The 21,406-nt window shown below is 38.5% G+C and overlaps 1 protein-coding gene across 1 annotated transcript in view; it reads right to left on the bottom strand.

Moving 5' to 3' along the window:
* The window catches only part of DCAF17 (DDB1 and CUL4 associated factor 17), a 1,410,723-nt gene that overhangs the window by 335,101 nt on the left and 1,054,216 nt on the right, over positions 1-21,406 (bottom strand). Inside the window, exon 9 of the mRNA XM_044075525.1 lies at positions 7,844-7,986. Coding sequence (XP_043931460.1) covers positions 7,844-7,986 — 143 coding nt within the window. The remainder of the gene's footprint in view (positions 1-7,843; positions 7,987-21,406) is intronic.

Here is a 21,406-nt window from a genome sequence, read left to right as displayed (position 1 = left end):
TACATATTCGTTATGATAATTTGGTGTGACATTGAAAGTTCTTGAAAGGACCATTGAAAGAATAGCAGCCATTGTAGAACTCGCATGTGCATTTGAGCGAGGGGAATGGCAATGACTGCTGCCACCATCTATCCTAGCAATTTGAGTACCATTGAGACTGGGGCTTTTTTCCTTGGAAGCAGGTCTAATATTTGTTTTCGTAAGAAGCAAATTCTTTCTGGAGGCAGGCTTAATGTCATTGAAATTGTGTTTAGTTCTGCTCCTATAAAGACGGTCTGTTGCGATGGCGATAAGGTAGATTTTTCTGAGTTGGTAATCCCAAATGACTGCAGAGATTTAAAGTTGTGTCCCTCGCCTGAATAAGTTGATGCTTGGTGGTGGCAGTGAGGAACCAGTTGTCTAGATATGGAAACACCTGGAATCCCAACCGTCTCAGGTGAGCGCTGACTACTGCCATACATTTGGTGAACACTCTGGGGGCTGTAGTGAGACCAAAGGGCAGAGTGAGAAATTGATAATGGCTGGCTCTCAGCCAGAAGCATAGATGATCCCTGGATGGTCTTAACATCTTTATGTGGAAGTACGCATCCTAAAGATCTATAGAGCACATCCAATTGTCTTTCTCCAGAAAGGGAAGTATTGATCCTCTCTGGACTGCTGGGACTGGTTGGATGACATTCTTGTCAAGAAACCTTTGGACATCTAAGGCTGCTTGGTTCCTGTGACTGGGAGGAACGTCTGGGATTTTCTTTACTAGAAGGGGTGGAGTGGCAAAGGTAATTGAGTATCCTCTGGATATTATGCTTTGTACCCAGCTGTCTTTTGTTATTTTTAGCCAGGTGTCTAGGTACAAAGATAGGCATCCCCCGACTGCCTCCAGAGATGAACAGTTGGGCCTTCTTTTAGGAGCACTGATAGGGCTTGCCAAAGAACTGATCTCTGTCGCCCTGGTTCTGTGGACCCCCTCTGCCGCGTGGGCGATGTCTTCCATTATTACCCCCTCCTCTGCCTCTAGAGGGGGTTTCACCATGAGTGTTCTGGAAAGATCCCTGAGATTTACGGAACCATATCTTTCCACCTCCCCTCCCTTTGGGGTAAGGTCTAATCGGGGTAGAAAACATACTCCAATGGCAGACAAGGTCTTTCCATCTTTTTCACTCCTGCTAAGTGTTTCCTTTACCTTAGGTCTGAAAAAGGATGAACTGTCAAAGGGGGTGTTAATGAAGGAAGACTTAAAGAGTTCCGCAAAGGAACATAAGTGCATCCAGGAATGTCTCCTGAAAGTGGTTCCTGTACCCTCTGCTCTGCTCATACCATCAGCTGCATATGACAACAGATGCATGGACAAGTTCACTATTGAATTAAGAGTGGAGAGCTGGGAAGTTACCTTGTCCGAAACCCTGCAGCTACTGAACCCTGCAGGGTATCTCCAAGCTACTTCAGGGGATCCCTTTGTAATCTAGTAAAATGTATGAGATAGTTCAGCGATCGAAGGACGAAAGCCGATGAACTAAACATATGCTTCCCGTACCTGTCCATAATCCTGGATTCTCTATTAGCAGGATGAACAGATGAAGAAGTCTCTGATAATTCTTTCTTGGTGGTTGCTGCCACCACCATAGCATCAACAGGTGCTCCTTTAGTAAGGTAAGGTCTATCTTGAGGGCTAGTTATAAATTTGTTAGGCCTCCTAGGTACAGGCTCCGTGGTGTCTGGGGACTCCCATGCCCTTCGAGTGAGTAATTCAAGCAACTCATCAAAGGGCGGAAACACCCAAGAGGTGGAGGGTTGAGACCCAAAAGCCTTCAAGAGGACTGACTCATCATTAGATGGGTTAAGGGATTACCAGTCACCCCTCTGTTTATGAATTTCTAAAATATCTGCAAAGGAGATATCTTCTGAGGGGAACAGTGAGGACCCTTCTGACTCATCCAAGTCAGTATCTGAAGTGACTGACTCCTGTGGAGAGTCTAGATGCTTCCTCTTGCAGAGTCTCTTCCTAGGCACTTCTTCAGTGGGAGCTTCTGGAGAGGTCTCGGAAGAACATGGCTCACCCAGTGGGGGCTTCCTGAGGCTCAGGATCGCTAAGCTTCAATGGAGCGTGTGATGAAGTGGCAGACACCGGTGCTTTCAGAGAGGGGGCTGCTCGAACTGATGGGAGTGGTCATCGGGGCGAACAAAGCCCTCCTCATAGCCTCAAAGGCCCCTCGGTCCCAACAAGAGGAATCTCAAAGATTCGATGGAAACCGTCTGCACCGGTCCGGAGAGCTCAGAGTCAGATGTCGGGGCCGAACTCAATCGAGCTGAAGCCCCGAGAGGTAAAGTCGGCACCGACAAATCGGTCCTACTATCCTCCCCAGACCTGAACAGTGAGTGTCGGCCCCTAGATCCTTCGGACGGCATTGAAGATATCAGGGCAGTCGAGGCCGAAAAACCTAGAAAAGGTGCCAGACCCGAGGGGTCCATGATCATCAGCTTCACACTCTCCGAATCCAAAACTTCCATGCAGATCGCAGAAGGAACAGAAGATGTTGGAGAAACTAAGGTCAGCTCCGAAACCCCCGGGGTCGGTGCCGATAAAATTTTTTCCAGTACCAGTATCTGTAGAAGTTTCTTCACCATGCAGTCCATATCCAAATCAGACAGTCTACTTGAGGCCGGTGAAGAATGTGACAAAGCCACCAACTGTAATATGGGAGACTTTAAAGTACGAGATACCAGCTTCAAGGTCAGGGACCAGCTCCTAACAATAATGACAGTTGGTTCCGAAGCTGTGGAACCGATGTTGAAGCTTTACTAGAAGCTGATTTCTAAATAGATGGACTTTTTGTCGGTTCCGAAGTCTTTTTGGAGTGCTTGTCTGACCTATCCAGTGACTCTTGGAAAGAGGATTTCAGCAGAGTTTTCTTTTTCTCTCATGCAACACTCTGGAGCTAAAGGAGTGGCATATAGCACAGCTGTCCTGCAGGTGTACCTCACCCAAACAGTAGACACATTCAGTATTGTCCATCAGTTATAGACATCTTTTGCCCACATCTTGGGCATTTTTTGAAGCCAGACTTGGCTTTTTCCTTCTCCTGCTGAGACATATTTTCAAAGGCAAATACTAACTATAGTAAATCACAGCAACAATGCCCTATAAAAAAAGAGGGCTCTAACAGCAATATGCACACAAATGAACTAGTAAAGCCTTGAGAAAAGAAGGCTCTGAGAAATTTAGCTATTAATGTAAATATTTATCTGCCCTGTATAAAAAGAAGGGCTGTAATTTAACAAACACACACACATACACACGCGCACACACACACACACACACACACACACACACACACACACACACACACACACACACACACACACACGCGCGCAATGTAATACTGTAGGTAAGACAAGAAAGATCTTAAAACACGACCACTAATATCTAATGATAATATTAGTAAAGATAACTATGTGCCCTGTGAAAAAGAAGGGCTATAATCTAATACAAACACAATCTCAATAGGATACTCAAGATAAGAGAAAAAAGGCCTAAAAACACGGCCACTAATCTCTCAGTAATTAAACTAAGCGAGATAGACATAGGGAGAAAAGAAGGCAAAAAATGGCCCTAATAACTAACTACATTATCTAAATAATCTAATTATAGACTGAACACTCTATCTATCTAAATGACTAAGTAATTAAGCTAGTTTAACAGCTATTTTTTGAGAAAAAATAAAGTTATTCACTGGCCAGAGCTGGTGAACGTCCGATCAAGTTGCAGCGGCAAACTAGATCTGAGGGAAGATCAGGATGCATCATGGCATAGGGAGTTGGCCTCGAGCTGGTTGAAGACCTCAAGCTTTTGCAGTTAGCCGAGTTGGCTCCAAACCCATCAGTAAGAATGAATGGAGAGAGAGAACAACTTCACATCATATATCTGTGAAGTGTCATGGATCTGCACAGAGAGTCTGCCACAAGGTTCTGTTCTGAAGGAATATACAGCCTGAAGAGGACCTGATACTGGACAGCCAGATACCAAACCTTAATAGCTAGCTTGAACAGGAGGTAAGATCGTGTCTCCCCTTGTTTGTTGATGTACCACACCAATGTGGTATTATTGTCTGTAAAGATTTTGAGAGGCCCTGAAGGAAAAAAGTACGGAAGGCCTGAAGAGCAAGAAGGAGAGCTCTCATCTCCTTGATGCTGATATGGTTTGCCCTTTGACAAATGGACCAAAGGCCCTGAATCTTTAAATGGCTGAAAGAAGCCCCCCCACCCAGTGTCTGAGGCATCCAAAAAATAGCATAGCAGAAGTGCTGAAGCAGGGTCTCTGGACAGCAAACCTGAATGAGCAGGTCATCCAAGAAAGGAAAGATGTGTATCCCCCTTCATCTTGAAAAAGGCAATCACAGGAGCGAAGCATTTGGCGAAGACCCTTGGGGCAGTAGAGAATTGAAAATGTAAGGAAGAAACAGACAAACACAAACATTTCCTGAAACAGAGATGAATAGTGATATCAAGAAAGGCATCCTTGACATCCAGAGAGAACAGGAATGCCTGTGGTAGAAGAAGAGGAAACAGGGTCTGAAGATACAGCATTTGAATGGAAGGATCCTTCAGAAAGGTGTTGAACTGAAAAAGATCCAGAATGGGCCTCCAGCCACCTTCTTTCCTTGGAACCAAAACATTCTGGAATAAAACTCCTTCCCATTTGAGGAGCAGAAACTGCTTGGAATGTGACTTGAGACAAAAGGCTCTGAAGTACATCTGGAAAAAAGGGCAGCTGTTCCTGAGGAGGTTGAGGAATGCCCAAAAAAGGAGGAAGGGATTTCCACACTATGAAGTCTCCCTGATGAATGATGGACAGAACCAAAGAATCCTGAGTGATCCTTAACCAAATGGGAATAGACAGGGAAAGATGAAGTGATAAAGGAACCTGACTTAGGAGGGAGGGAAGAAAACAGTCAGAAACAAATTCTGGGGGGGGGGGGGCTTCAAGGTCACAAGTACATTAAACAACTCCTGCCATTCATGCTGGGGATCCTTAGAAGCAGGGGAAATATGTTTTGTTTTCTACTTCTTTTTCTAAGGGATGTCAGCCCTAAAGATCCTAGGAGGCCCAGACCCTTGTTGACACTCAATCAATGTAGTGGGATTCTCCTCCTGAACAAGAATCTGCGCAACACCCCTCAGTCCCTCGAAAATGATAAGCTGAGATCCCCCCTCAACATCCATAACAGACGTCTGCAGAGCCTCAGAGGATGTATGAGAAGCTGGATCCACGTCAGCCTCCAAAATGGTCATGGCAGAGGAAACTAACGGAACAGTCAGACGATCCTCTGGGCTTTCACCAACTTCAACACAGACATCTGAGGGAGGCGGTACAGCAGCCACATCCAACCTGACTTTTTTGGTCTTCTTCTTGATAGATGGCTGATCCTTGGGATGGGACAATCCTGTCTTTGCACCCTGTGCAACAACTTAAGACACTGGTTCTCTAGGTAGACAAGACAAGGAGGAGAGAGAACTATGAAGAGTCTTAGGGACAAATGCTTACCAGAAGCATTGGACAAATGCAAATTTGTGCACAGTGCCTACGTGATCTAGCTAAAGCCTTCAATAACACCCTCTATGCTAGCATTATAGAAAAACTGACCAAGTTGAATATAAACCCATGCATAACTCACTGGATAGCTAATTGGCTTACAGATAGAACCCACTAAGTTAAGGCTGGTGGCACACATTCATCTAAAAGACTTACCTCCAGTGGTATCCTACAGGCTCGCTGGCCCCAGATCACTATTCTTCGGTATCTGTTTTGATGATGACTGCAAATTAGGATCTATCATCAGCTCCCAGAAGACACCTATACCACACAAAATGGCCTAACCCTCAAAAACACATGGTGTCATGCCCATGGACTAAAGCTATACCTGAAATGCAGAACTGTGCTTTCCAGGAAACAAGCACATTCATTTTCTTATATATAAATAAACCACCAGAAACAGACCCTGTAATTTGAGACCTGGGCAATATGACCACCATGCATTGAATACAGTTAGGAAATCATTTTAACTAGCCTAGCTAAATACTTAAGGCACATCCTCAAGGTCAAGAAAGTAATGTTCTCTCTCTATACTCCTCCATCATCAGGTCAGTTCTTGAATATAATTCCCCTTCTGACATGTACTAATCTAGAAATGTCACTCATCAAGAAAAAACTCAATATTTCCTCATAAAGAACAGCTGCTGACACCACACAGAATGACTACAAGTCATATCACTCTCTCTCTTCACTGCTTATAAATTTCAACATGGCAGCCTTTGTCTGGCCTTCAAAACAGTAAACAATATAGTCTTGTTTGCTCTCTTACAAGTTCAGAAAACTAGTAGCACTATATACACCCATAAACAGAAGCAGTTGGCAAGATTGATACTTCCCACAGAAAATCCATTACTTATAGAATAAACTTGTTCTCCATATCAAAGAAAACAGCTTCCTAACTCTCTCAAAAGGAGAAAGTAGGGATAACTGCAGTAGCTAAGCTGCAAAGGGTCTAGTGGATCGATCAACTAGTACTTATATATGAAGTCTGTAAAATCCAACTTTTTGTCTATAGATCCAAACTTGTGTCTTCTTTGTACGTATAAGAGCAAAGTGCAACATAATACCAACCTGTATGTGTGTTTAACAGAGTATACAAAGCAACAGTGTCTTCAGATGATAAAGATAAAAAGAAATTGGAATATGAGAGTAAAAGCTTTCATAATTAAATTTGTTTTAGTGAAGGTGTCACCTTGAATGGACTGCAATAAAAAGAAGAAACGCCAAAACCAATGTGCAAGGAACCACACAATACGAAAGAGACAATGGCACAGAAAATGCTCCTACAAACCCGTTATGACCTCTGGAAACAAGTTACAGAGAAACATCAAGGCAAATCAAGTGGGGTAAGGAATCTTCAATGGATTGTATGTTTCTAAATACTTCCCACAAGCCACATTCGACATCTCAGTCTATGAATTTCTTCTAGTGCTTACTACTTCTGATGACAGCATGACAAACTAAAGTGGCCTTTTGAACTTATTGTCCCTTTGCAGCTGTAGTCATGCAGGAGTTTGCCATGCATCTTTCTTTCTATTTTATCTTTCAGGTTCCCTCATCTCCCATATGACCATTAAAACCTTAACCCCATTGAGTCATTTGTTCCCCCACCTCCTAGTATTTAAGGACAAGTGGTACAGAAGGTAGTAACTGGGAATCAGGGACCATCATCCTACAAGCATTTAGGTGATTTCATCCTTAGTTCATAACTCGCCTCCTCTTAGTACCCAGACATGCATTGCCAAGGCAAGGTCTACAATTGCAGCTGGGTAACACATACATAATGACTCTGACTATTGATTGCTTGGCAAATAAAGCAACCGTCTGAGCTGAGAATGATACTCGCTTTAACACCTGCCCTGCATCAGCTGTTTCTGTGATAGTGTGTAGATCAGAAGACATCGCCTCCCCCTTGCATCAGCTACACACTTACTTCTACCCTGTCACATCTTATCAATTCACTTTTTAATACTTGTTATTCTCTAGTCCTTTTTCTCCTCATCCTACTCCCACAAGGTCATTCTTATCACTTTCACAAGTCAGTACTTCATCCCATTCTCACATTAAAGTCAGTTTACCTCTGTTTTAGAAACACCACTTTCACTGCAGACTTGCAAACCCTCAAGATTAAAACAAGCTACACTCTCTCAAGGTTAATCTATACAAACAACTTTCACCCTTAACACACTGTACACAAGGTATGCCAAAGCAAGCATCACATTCTAGAAAAGTTTTTAAATAAAAATCAAAAATTACCACTTTATTATCCTTTAATGCACAAATGTGATAGATGCCTTTTTCAGTTTTCTTATTAGGGGTCATGATGTAATGCCAGGGGTAGCCTCCAATCTGAAGTGCACTTTCCAGACTTGAAACTTCAAATAGTACAGGTGGACTTTCTGTAAAATATTATTTGCCATTAAAGTCTCAGAAATGCAAAAGAAATTAAGCATGTTAAAACAATCGGACAGCAAATCTGTGACTGCAGCACTGTCAATGCCACATGCAGTTCAAGCAGTGTAGTTCACAATGCAAAGCTCTCAAACAGTGCCACCTCAGGGAATTAGCTTTTCTGCCCTGTTCTTCCTCATCATTCATGTACTGTAGCTGAACATGATGGGTTGTAACTGGTCAGCTAACAGCAGGATATGATGAAGATAACAAATGCATACTAATAAACAACATTTCTTGAGACAAACAAATACACTGGCACAAAGTACACAAAATAAATCATGAAGTCAATAAAGGTTGGCATTACAACAATCTGCACATCATAACATTATCAACGATTCCCTTTCTCTACCATAAAAAAATTCAGACAGCCCTCTCAAGTTATATGCACCACAAAAAGTAAATGTTACGATCATGTACAAGCAGTAGACAAAGTGCAATATCACTGAAGTATCTAGACATGTATCTCTAAATACATGAAGGACACTAACAACAGTCCTAGAGGGAGCTAGTTTAAACAGTCCAAAAGTAGAAAGAAATTAATAAAAATCAACAGAAAAATGGGGTTTTACTTTAAAAAAAATCTGTGCAATATACTATGTAGTTGATGGCAATACATGAAAAGTTTCTGACTCAGTGGAATAGACTGACACTTACTTTAATAGGTTCATGGGTTGTCACTAGGATATCGGCACAAGAGCCAGGCTCTTCATTAAGCGTTCACAGCCTGCCTTTGTACATTAGAGACAGAGGTGCTAAACAAGGGGTAAACTTGCAATTTGCCATCCACTGGTCCAAGTTACGTTTGAATAGGGTTAGGGATGAGCTTTGCTTCACATGGATGGTAAGCCTGTTCCACAGAAGGGGTAATCTTTGAGACACATACCTGCCCTTTCAAAATGTCCTGCTTATGTCACAGATGAGGTTTAGTTTCCTTACGAAAAGTATTTCTGATGCTATTTTCTGGATGTGCAAAAAAGGATGCCTTCTAGGCTAGGCATAGATCTCCATACAGCAGTTTGTAGAAGATGAGTACAGGGACAGGGCTTTCAGATGGTTTGCATAAGACTGTTGTTTTCTCCGTGTATTCTTTTTGTAAAGATCCTCTGTCGTCTCTCAAGCTGTTGCAAATACCTGGCCAGATTCATATCAAAGGGTGCACTGTAAGCAATGACTGGTCTGATGACAGCTGAGTACAGTGGAACAATGGTCTTCTTGTATCTGGATGCCAAGCCCTTACTTATAAGTTGTGCAAAGTAAAATGTTTTTTCTCACCACAGTAGACATGTGGCATCAGTCAAAGTACTAATGGTTATAATGTACTGCATTACATTATGTTTTTATAAGTATTACAAGGAGAAGACATAAGTAGAACCACCCAAAGGGCACAGCCACAGAGTACTAGATAAAGACATTTTTTCAAAAACATTTTTCCTATTTCCAGTACTAACTTTTTTTCAGAATCTTTACCGTGAAAAGGGATAACACTGACATACTACTATTTAGTGGTCTCTATGACTATAGCTTTAGCTCAACACAGAGTAATAATAATTCACTTTTAATGCAAGTGGCACACACAAGCATTTTTACTTCAGTATACTTTAACTTAAAATGCTAAATCTCTAGATCTTTGAGTTAAAAAAAATGTACAAAACATTCCTTATTTATTTAGATTAGTAATTCTTATAAATTAGCCTTATTCTTAAACACTAATTGTAAAATTACAATGAAGATATGCTAACAGTGTTTCATTTAAATTATTTTAGTATGTCTCTCCCTTCTGTTCTTTTTTTTTTCACTCCAGGCCCAGCTGACCATCGGCCATCTCAGTGGTCTTATGCCTACTCATTCGGTCACTAAGGGACAGCATCCCAAGCATAATGGCAAAAAACAGTCAAATGGAGGTATCTTACAGGCAACCACAGAGTTGCTTGTGTGCTTACTGGAATCTGTTAAAGCCGGCAATGAGAATGAGGGCATTAATATTATGCTCGAATCCCAGCTCCTTGTGGTTGATGGAAGAATCTGCATCACTTCAAGGGTCTACTGTACCCTACCATGAGTGTGCAAGGTTACACACACAGATGCTGATGAAGACGATCATCATCAGCCTGGCAGTATCAAGCCCATTTAACCCAGCCATTAAATATTTTGGTGCCTTGCAAATGTTTGGCTGATTGGTGCAATCACAAAGCTGAGATTAGCATTCCAAAAATGAAAGATGGGTGAGTCAAAATCAGATACCCACTCCCACCTGACCCCTTCTGACTCTTTCTTTCTTTCCCAAAGCCACTATTTAGGATGGGGGGGGGGTGTCTGGGCCATAGGGTATTTTCCCTCTATGTGACAGAGTGGGATACCATAAATCTGTTTTTAGCGTTTAAAAAACGGACATAAAAACTAAATGACTGTTGGCAGAATGTTAGAAAAAAGTATTTACAGAGTTGCTCACGCAACATAAAAAACTAAGTGCTCAAGTAAACACAGTAAATTAATATTCTTTCACACAATATGTATATGCAATAAAAGGAGGAGATAGCACTTGCTAGTGCACAAATGTTTACATGTATTTTAGACTGCACTTTTGAAAACACGTGAAAATATGATGCATGAAAACAACAGAAATGAAGATATTTTACCTGCTTGCCAAAAGTTTTGTTATAAATGTGTGTGTGGTGGGGGACCGGGCAGTCACTTGTCAGGACACAGAACAATATAGCTATTCCATGTGTCAGAGCCTAGTCTGTTGGAGGAACAGCCACTTCTGTAGTTTTCTTCAGGACTGTGAAGAAACATACTCTATGATAGTGAATAACTGGCTTTCTTTGTGTTTTAGGATTTGGTTCTGGTGCTCTTAAGATATAAATAAAGCCACCTCTGCTGGTATTCATAGCCAATGAATTTCCCAACTGTCTGCAATGATCTTCCTTGAATACTTGGTGAAAGCAACAGGATTATACAGGCGACCAAAAGCAGCAGCCTTAAATTGTTCAATCTGTATCCTGGGATTATACAAACTAAGACTTTTTTCTTATACTATGACAGTAAAAACACACTTGGAATCCTTTTCAAACAGCCACATTCAACACCACTTGGAGTTTCTGGCATTTAGCACAGAGGATTAAGGCTCTGAGTTGTTAATTAATTATTTCCTGTATTCGAGGGAAAAGGATTTGATTCCTTCTACTGCCATTTGTCTGCTGAGTGACTTTGAGCAAGTCACTTAACCAGAAAGTGCTCCCAGCTGATATCTGAAGAGAGACATTCTGCCCAGCAGGCTTACCTGGCTAACAAACAGATACAATAAATAAATAATGCACAGATGTTGCCCTTTCTGGGATAATGCAAGAAGGCAAATTATCAATTAACAAGTGCACATCCTACCATACTTCTCATCAGTGAAAACAGTCAAAACACCAATGTGCCACCTGCATCACTCCAACTCCCTAGCTCTCCAAGAAAAAGGCATCATGCTACAGTCTGCCTCAATACCTACGCCCATCACACTTGTACTCATGCAAAGACATGCGCAAGGACAGGACGGTCACACACAACAAAATAACAATAATAATAATAATGAAAGAAGGAAGGGTATATATACTGGAAAGTCCCAAAGCAGTCAATCTAATATTAAAGTGAAAATCTTCACTATAATTTTTCTTTCCTTCCATCTTTTTTGGTCTGCCTAACATATCAGTACATCACTAAGATATGTAACGGTTTTCATCTGTGCAACAAAAGTACTTTTAAATGAAATTACCAAACTATGTGCCGACTTTCATTTACATAAAAGTACTGTTCAGTAAAACCTCTCCATCTCACCCCATTCAGTCACATGGACAGCCAACAACATTTTTTTAAATTGCCCAAACATTGTGTGACCACAAAAATAGTTATATTATTAAGTGGTATGGAGGGTAAAGGTCCTTGAATGGGGAGTGCATAGTACTTGTTCACATTGTGAAAAAGCTGTCACTGATCATCCGTTCACGTGAATGGGTTTTACTGTCTGTACTTCAGTGAAAACGAGTCACTGAAACAAACTGTATTCTTATGAATCACTGAGGGAGATGGAAGGTCTCGCTAACATACCTCGAGCAGCAGTAGAAGCAAAACCTTCCTTGCCTTGGATTGGTAATGAAGCTAAAGCTTTAGTTCACATTAAATACACGAATAGATCAAGAGGTTGCTGATTCACAAAAACCTCATACTGAAACCTCCCTAATGAAAACTACAGAAGTTGCTGTTCCTCCAGTAAAACAGGTTCTGACATGAGCTGAGATAGCAAACATCCACTGAAGTCAGTTAAACAGCTGGAAATAGTTTGCTTTCTTAAAGCTAACCATAATCTGTTTTGTTCATAAGGAACAAAAGGTTGATCAGATTTCCTAACAACTTTGACTCTGGAGAATTTAATCTAAAATTCTCCCACAAAGAATTCATATAGCATAAAATCCCTTCACAAGAATGCCTATAATAAAAACAAAAAAGAAAAAAAAAAACAACTGAGTGTTTTGATTAATGAATTACTCCTATCCTAATATCATTTTTTTCTTTCCAAAAACTGATCTTTCCTTTTAATCTAACACTTAAAATGTCACATACAGAAAAAAGCATAACTTAATATTTTAAGCATCTTTAATATATTAGCAAAAAGAAGGCAAACCATACTAACATTTTTTGATCTACGTATAGTATACATCACATATCTTTTCTTTCCTTCTAACCATCAAAAGTCCATCATTAAATACATTGCTGAACTCCTGGCCTTCCCTTAAACCCCACTCCTCCTCCTCCAAAACATCATTCTTGCATATCCTGTTCCCACAATTTCTATGTATTCCTATATAATTTGCTCCTTTCCTTTTCTAAAGATCTTCTAGTTCTTTTATCTGTTTTGTAATATTCAATATTTCAAATACAGTTGGTTTAGACTTTGATTTCCATTTTCTAGTAATTGCTTTTTTTGGCAACCACCAGAATTAAACTCAGTTAGACTTTATTATGTCAAGGCAATTCAGATCCTGTGCCACAGCTCAAAGGAATCATTTCCTTAGTTACAGACATTGGTCACCCAATATTTCTGACAGAGTACACTGCTAAGAATTTTTTTAAACCTGCCAACTCATTACATTCCAAAAACACATGTTCCCACATACCTCTTTCTTCTAATTCACACCCACAACATTTACTATATACCTGAACAACCAGAGCAGATCTTTCACTTAAGACTCAATTATCTCTTTCTCTTTGCCTATACTCTGATATCAATCCCTAGCAATCTCAATCTCAAGCCTGCAATCCAGTCATCATCTTTGCCTCATCCTATTCTATTAACTTTCCCTCTCTAGATATTTGCTCCCAAAATCTTGGCTCCTTTGACAGTTTTCTCTAGTAAATTCTACCTCTTCTTTCCCATTCTCTGCACTCCTAATTATAATCATCCCTACTGATGAAATCTCATTTCTCCATTCTTGTGTTGGAGTTCTTAGAAATACTTTCTGCTACTCTGTGAATATAATATTCTGTATGATAATTATTCTCCTTAAGGGTCTGCATCCAAAATCCCACTCTCTCTACATCTTGAACTTCCCCTATGCTTCTTCATCATCCCTATCCATTTTGAACTATTACCTTTTGCTTGCTTTATGTACACGATCCTTAACTGTGTAGCTCTAAAATATCCCTTCAAATCAGGTAATGCTAAACCACCCTGTTCTATTGGAAGGATGGACTTATCCCATGTAACTCTTGCCCTCTTTCCCTTCCAGATAAATTCCTTCATCTCTTTATTATGTTTACTGTCTGCAACTTCTATCGTTGATAAAAACAGGCCTAACTTCTATATAAATTTAACAAGACTAATATATTTTCAATGCATGTATCTTACTATCCATAAATAAGAGCTTCCAGTTTCTTAGTTTTTGTATTATCTTTGGTTTAGTCTCTTCCCACAAACCCTAGGCTGCCATAGCAGAAACTTTTTTAATCTACAGTCCAAAATACTTCATTTTATTAGAGCCCCATAAATGCGAGTATTGCTAAACCAATTCATGTATGGGTACATAATTTACAGCTATACCCTTTGTTTTATCTTCATTAATTTGATATCCTGAAAAGACTTAAAACTGTCTCAAAATGCTTCACATACTGACATGTCCTTTTCTCGATTTAACAGGTTTCAAAATAATATCATTTGCAAATAAAGCCAACTTTTCCTGACTACCATACCAATTATATTCTTGCATTTCTGAGCCCCTTATTTTCTTTGACAATAGCTCTAAATATAAAGCAAATAAAGTGGAAAGAAGACACTCATGCTTGTTTTCTCTGTTCAGACACAACTTACCACAGAGGAGCCTTCCTTCCCACTTAAAGTTCTGCCTCTGATCCTTCATATACCCTCCTACTTAACCTGATTATTGTTTCAGGGAATGAAAATGCATTATCTGCCCTACTCACCAAATCCCAGCTTACCCTATTGAATGCTTTCTCTACATCAAGACCCAATTACAAAAGCAGTATTTTCTTTTTTTCTGTTTCCCTCTGGATCATCACTGTTCTATTAATGTTGTTAAATGTTTGCCTACCCTCCACAAAACCAAACTGTTCCATATCTACCGATTTTGGCAACACTTTTTCCATTCTTTTACTTAATATAGACATAAACACTTTATAATCATTGTTTAAAAATGAAATGGATCTTTATAAAGCTGGGTCTTTAACTTCTTTAGATAATACAGCCACCACAGCTTTCTTCCAAGATATTGGTGCTTCCCCACCTTATAAAATGCTGTTAAATAAAATCTTCCAGCTCTTGGTCACTTTCTTCCATCTTAACTTCCAAACTTCCACAAGAATACCATCTATTCCTAGAGACTTTCCTGAAGACTGATTGTACATCACACATTTTTATCTCATCTCCTCCTATCTTAACTGTTAGTTGTTGAGCTTCGTCGACCTCTAACCTTGGCATAATTAAATCTCCATAAATATTCCATTTGTGTTCTTTATTTATAGGTTCATACGTAAGTACTATGCCACCTGCCACTATGGGCCATTTTAAGCCTAGTCTATTTCTCTTTTGGTGCTTGAAATAACCTATCACATTTGGTTACAGATATGCCTTTTCTATCCCATAGTCAATAATTATATGTAGTACATACAGCATGCTGATTATGATCTGATAGTTAGAAAAAGACAAATCAGTTAAGTGCTAGAGTGCTGCGAGACCTGATCATAAATGTTAAGCACCCCCTGCTAAAGTTGTTAAGGTCTGGTCCTACACTAGCCAGTAAAATCTACCAGTACATCCATCAATAACATATCCCTAACTTCTTGTTCTAAACCTAGAATGTTACTAGAATAATAGGATGTGTGTTAATCTGGTTTACTAAAGGATACAAAGTCTGAAACTGATATGTATGCCATTATTCAGTGTCCTCAGTAATTTTTCTGAAAACCAAGGAATACATGAGGAACACACCCTACATATGAGGCAAAAATCTGGACATTCTGTGAAAATGACAGTTGCGAGGCACAGAAGATGAGTGTAAACATAAGGGACAGTGTTATACTACCTTTCCGAAAGCACTCGCTAAGTGTTTCATGGCGATGAAAGCTGGTAAAACACTTAAGAATTTTTTTTTTTTACTGTAACTTTTAGTACATGGTACAGATAAAGCTCCATGCACTACAAGGGATTATGAGCCGTTAGCTGATGCTAACCTAATATTATATGTTCTTCACATGGATTTCTTGACAACCATGTCTCAAATACATAATAACATGGTTAGCATTGGTGAAATGCTCATAATTATTTATACCATCCTAATGACAATAATTAGGATGGTACCACAGATCATTTGAGGGGACTCATGCATGGAATAAAGCACATTTTTTAATACATTTATTAAATTATCACTTAAAACATAGACAAGCATACAATAACAGAAAAGAAAACAAACCATTTTAACATTTTCCATTTAAATACAATATATATCACATACATTTTTTGCTACTATCATCAGTCCAACTTTGAAAAAATTACTGAATTCTTGCCTTCCTTTAAAGCTCAATCCTCCTCCTCCTCCTTCTCCTGAACATTATGCATATATTGCTCTCACAATTTCCATTTACTTCTATATAATTTGCTTCTTCCCTTTTCTAAAGATCCCTCTTCCACTTCTTTTATCTCTTTTATAATATTCAATATCTCAAATGCAGTTTGTATAGACTTGGATTTCCATTTTCTAGTAACTGCATTTTTGGCAGTCAACAGAATTAAGCTTAATAAGACCTTAATGTGTCTAGGCAATTTAGATCCTGTACCCCAGTTCAAAAGAATCATTTCCATACTTACAGCCATTTGCTTACCCAATATTTCTGATAGAGTGATCCTCAGGGAATTTTTAAAAATCTGCCAAATCATTACACTTCATAAACATATGCTCCTATTTACCTCTTTCTTCTCTATCACACCTACAACATTTGCTATATACTTGAGAAAAAAGTCTTTGAAGTCTGCTTTGTCCATTAGTAGTATGGGGCATAACTTTCGACTGTCTAGATTTTTGTCTCATATTTTTGGTCTGTTCCTCATATAATATGTGGTTTTCTGGCAAATCACAGAGGATTGACGTCACTAAATAATGGCATGTATTTGAGTTTCACACTGTATATCCTTCAGAAAATGCATGCTAATGCAAATCATGTTATTCTAACAACTTTTTAAGTTTATAAGAGTAACATTTAAAATGTGTGCCTATTTTTGGGCCTTTGCCCCCCCCCCACCCATTATTATAGGCTTTGTCCATATTTCTTGTGCTAGGAGGTTGGGAGCTATATACAGGGGGGCAGTCCTTGGGTAAAGTTTCTGTTTCCCATCCACAGATCTAAGTTGCACTTCAATATGGACAGAGATGAACTTTGCTTTATGTAGATGGGGAGTTTATTCCACAGCAGCAGCATCCTCTAAGGGATACACCTGTCCCTTGAAACCATTCGGTTGATGTTACAGATGATGTTACAGACTGAACATTTCTGATGCCATTTGGCTTATTGATGTGCAGAAAATCCATCAATGACAGGTTAGAGGATGCACTATATACCAGACACGTCACCTATTAGAAGTCTGTAGGATACTGAATATAGTGACATGGCTTTGAGTCAATCCATGTAGAACATGTTGTTTAGGCCTTGTATCCTTTTAGTAAGGTATCTCTGTGGGTGTTCCAGTTGTTGCATGTGTCTGAACAGACACATGCCAAAGGAAGCATTATATTCAATATTTCGTCCAATGAGGGCTGAGTAAAACGGGACAATGACATCCCTAGATCTAGACACAATCCCTTTGTTTATAAACTGTGCAATACAGAATGACTTTCTTATAGAAATAGACACATGTTGGTCAAAAGTTGGGTCACTGTTCACTTAAGTTCCCAAATCGACTCTTAGAGGAGTATCGTCAATGTGGTAGTTCCCTGATGTAGATGACTTCCCAAAGGATACATTAATGCATTTTTGTTACTTAGTTTCAGTCCATGATTTTGGCAACAGTTATTAATTTGGGACAAACACATTTATCTGATCTATACAAATTTTCATAACATTTTCGAAATAACTCCAATACCCCATACAGGATCTCTGGTTATTTTTCTTGTAATAAGCTGCTTAAACTTGGCAACAATCTTTTCTACTTTTTGTTGCCCAAGTCCCCATGTTAAAAGTTTTTGTACTATGGAATTACTATCAAAAATAGTTTAATGGCAATCTTTCTAAACTCATGCACATTATCCAAATACTAGATTATTTTCTCTTTAGCACTCTGCATTTCTCTCTTTTTCTTCTTGTTCTGTCAGATTCCCCTAAGTCTGTAACATGTTAACCTTTGTCAGCTCCTCTAAGCAATTCTTATTACTTATCAATATCTATTTCTCTGTTATTTCTACCCTATATAAAACTCCATTTTCCTTAGCTATAACTTCTGAAGCTATTTCCATCTTCTCTAAAAATTCTCAAATAATTTCTACTACCCACTCCTTAAACTCCTCTTTAACATGTGAACACACTACTGTCTCATTTTTACTTCATTATCCTGCATTTTTATCTTGTTTTTTATTGGTGCATGATGTGATACAGTTACTGGACATGTATTGAGGGCTTCAATTAAGTGCACGTCTGTGAACTATTACTTCTATCTAGTCTAGCACAGTCACAGTACCCTGGGAATAGGTAAATTCTGTTCCTACTACTAAATTCACATCTTCTATACCAGATATTTTCATACATTTCTTCAGAAATCTACCCTCTCTTGTTATATTTTCCATTCTAGGTCCCCCTGATCCATCCTTATTTTTGCAAATGAAGCTCCGGTCCCCACCTGTAAGTAATATTCCCTGCTGACAGCTGACTATTTCTCCCAAAATTTTCTTAAGCTCTATAACTTTAGTTTTTGCTGGAATAGAAATACATGCCAACATAATTCTCCTTCCTTGCTATTAGCCCCTTATTATCACAAATTTACCATTATTGTCTTTGTTCCCTTTTCTATCACTATTGGAGCCCCTCTAGCAATTAATATAATTACTCCCCTTTTCCTTTGTCCCTGATATTCTGAATAGCATGGCCATCATGATACCAAGCTGTTGTCCCCACCTATTATACATGTCAGTTTTTTTAATGTGCATTTCTAACTTTTATGTTACATGCACACATTAATGTTTGCAGGTTGATCTTTTATACAGTTGCTTCTTCTCATCTCCATTTTAACGTATGCCACATTTTTCAAGACTTTTTGTTTTAATGAAACCACTCAAGCAAGTAAATGAATACATTTTCAACCCCCCCCCATCCCCTATTAACTTAAAGTAAATGCACAAAACTATGTAAATCTTCAAAAAATGAAGTTTAACCCTCCAGATAGGAACAATTGCCTCAAATTGACTGCCACACACACAGGCATTCCTCTAACCTAAAATTAAGGTTACTTGTACTAAAGCACACAATACAAACTGTGCTCCCATTTGCAATGACTGTTGTCTGTTCTTTTCTTATCTTTATTCCCCTCCCAGTAGTAAAAAAAAAAAAAAAAAAAGATTAAACACTTTCAGAAACATTAACTTTTAGCTTAAAGAAAACATGCACTGGCTATCTTTACATACAACTAAATTATAAACTGTTCTATTAAAAGCATTAAAGTATTAAAGCTGCTGGAGAGACTGATATCTCTTATTCACTTCCCACAACTTCAAAATTTATTTTTTACTGAACTGTTCAACATTGTACCTTTTAATTTTGCATTTTTCTTCACAAAAAATGATAAGAACTTTCAAGACTGACTGCTTGCTCCTGCAGATAGCTCCTATCCATGTAAAACTAGTCAGCAATGAATCTTTGAAATTTCACTCAGAACAGAATGTACAGACTGTACTCCCACTGAACATTTGTTAATGGGAAAAACAAGCTAATGTTTTTGCAGATATAGGAAGGCTAGACATTTTTCATGGCTTTTTTGTCTTTTTTTTTCAACCCAACTTGCTTACAAGTACACTTATTTATAGTTTAAGAGGCAAGAGGAAGCTGGAATTTATTGGAGAAAACTGGCAAAGGAACCAAGGCATTAGGAAACAAACAACTAGAAAGGGAAAGATGACCGAATGGGAAGATGCCAAGAATGTATTTGGACTGCATGTAAGAGATTGCCTTCCCTATCAAGGACTGATATCAAAGTACAGGCAAAGAGAAAGAAATAGCAGGGGGTCCTAAACAAAAGACCAGCACTGGTAAAGTTTTCAGTAAAATCTAGAACAGAAGCTGCCATTAAAAAATAACAATTAGTACAGCATATAAAATATTGCATGATAACTATAAGAATCAATCAGGGGAGGTTAGAAAGGATTAGAAAGATAGATTAGATAAGAAATTCACAAAGAACAATGAGAGGATATATGTACGGATCCAAAATATGCAACAAAATCTAGAAGATTTAGGATTTTTGCATGGAAATGTTTACATAGATATTTATATACCCCAAGTAGACTACAGAGAATTTTTCCTCAGGTAGAAAGCAAATGTTAGAGGTGTAATGGGGAAGAAAGAAGTAACTAGAGCATGTTTTCTGGGCGTATGGTGAGTTGGCAGACTAAGGATTCCCTGTGGGATGCACTGTCGGAGATGCTGGGTGGGTAGATTGGTGTGACAAGGGAGATGATTTTTCTAAGCTATGATACAGAATCAGAATTGACTATACATGGTAAAGCCTTGCTGTGTCTAATTATGGTGGTTGCCAAAAAAAGCAATTACTAGAAAATGGAAAGTAAAATCTAAACTAAATATACTAGAAGTATTGAATATAGTAACAGAGATAAAACAATTGGAATTGAGATCTTTATAAAATGGTAGGGACAAACTACATAGGAAAAAAACAGGAATTGTGGGAACAATACATTCAGGAGAGGAATGAGGTTTAAAAGAAGGCAGGACTTAAGTTATGTAATGTTTGACTGAAAATGATTGGGTAGATGATAAGTGATGTATAATGTTTGCAACTGGGAGTGTATCAGTTTGGTTTGTGATGTAAAATGCTTGCAATTAGGATTGTGTCAGTGTGGTTTGTTTTCATTTATATAAATATATGCTTGCCTATATCGTAAGAGTTTAATAAAGATGTTTCTTGTTTTAAAAAAACACAGGAATTGAATAATTTATGTAATGTTGCTTAGGTTATATGATATACAGCAATATTTGTGAAGTATAATGTTTGTAAATGTGAACTTGTTAATAGAGTTTTGATTACTTTTATATAAATGTAAATTTGCCTATGTAACAAGTGATTTAGTAAAGGTGTTTTAAAAAATACACTTGTTTATAGCTTAAGCCAACAGAATTAATCTAGACATCTCCCTTGTAAAAATAAGACAAAATATGTTAATTCTATATATAATATAATTGGTGCACTTTAACACCCCATCCCAGCATCCCAAGATCACAGTACATTAACATTGAACTTACTTTTGTCTAGCCTTTCTTCTCATTATACTATAAAGCCTATATTACTTCCAATGAAAAAAAAAATACTTACTAACACACAACACAGTCCCTGAAGAGACTCCAAGCTCACACATTTAAACTACCCCTGACTACACAAAACTACTTTACTTAATATAACATGGAGTTTATATCATGAAATGTGTTATACAAATACCAATACGAACAAAAAATGTTTAACTCACAGTTACCTTTTTTCCCTTTTAGTGTCCTAAAAATTAGTGACAAAGTTGGGTATATGCTTTACAGTCCACCTGCAAGTTTAACAAAGTTAACAAAAGTTCAGTCTTTTTAAGCCACTTTTTCTTGCAAAGCCATATT

The sequence above is a fragment of the Protopterus annectens genome, chromosome 6.part1 (assembly GCF_019279795.1).
Source record: "Protopterus annectens isolate FY-2018-M chromosome 6.part1, PAN1.0, whole genome shotgun sequence".
NCBI classification, from domain to species: Eukaryota; Metazoa; Chordata; order Ceratodontiformes; family Protopteridae; genus Protopterus; species Protopterus annectens.
The sequence above is the reverse complement of the archived record's forward strand: the minus strand, read 5'-3'. Positions and strand labels throughout refer to the sequence as shown.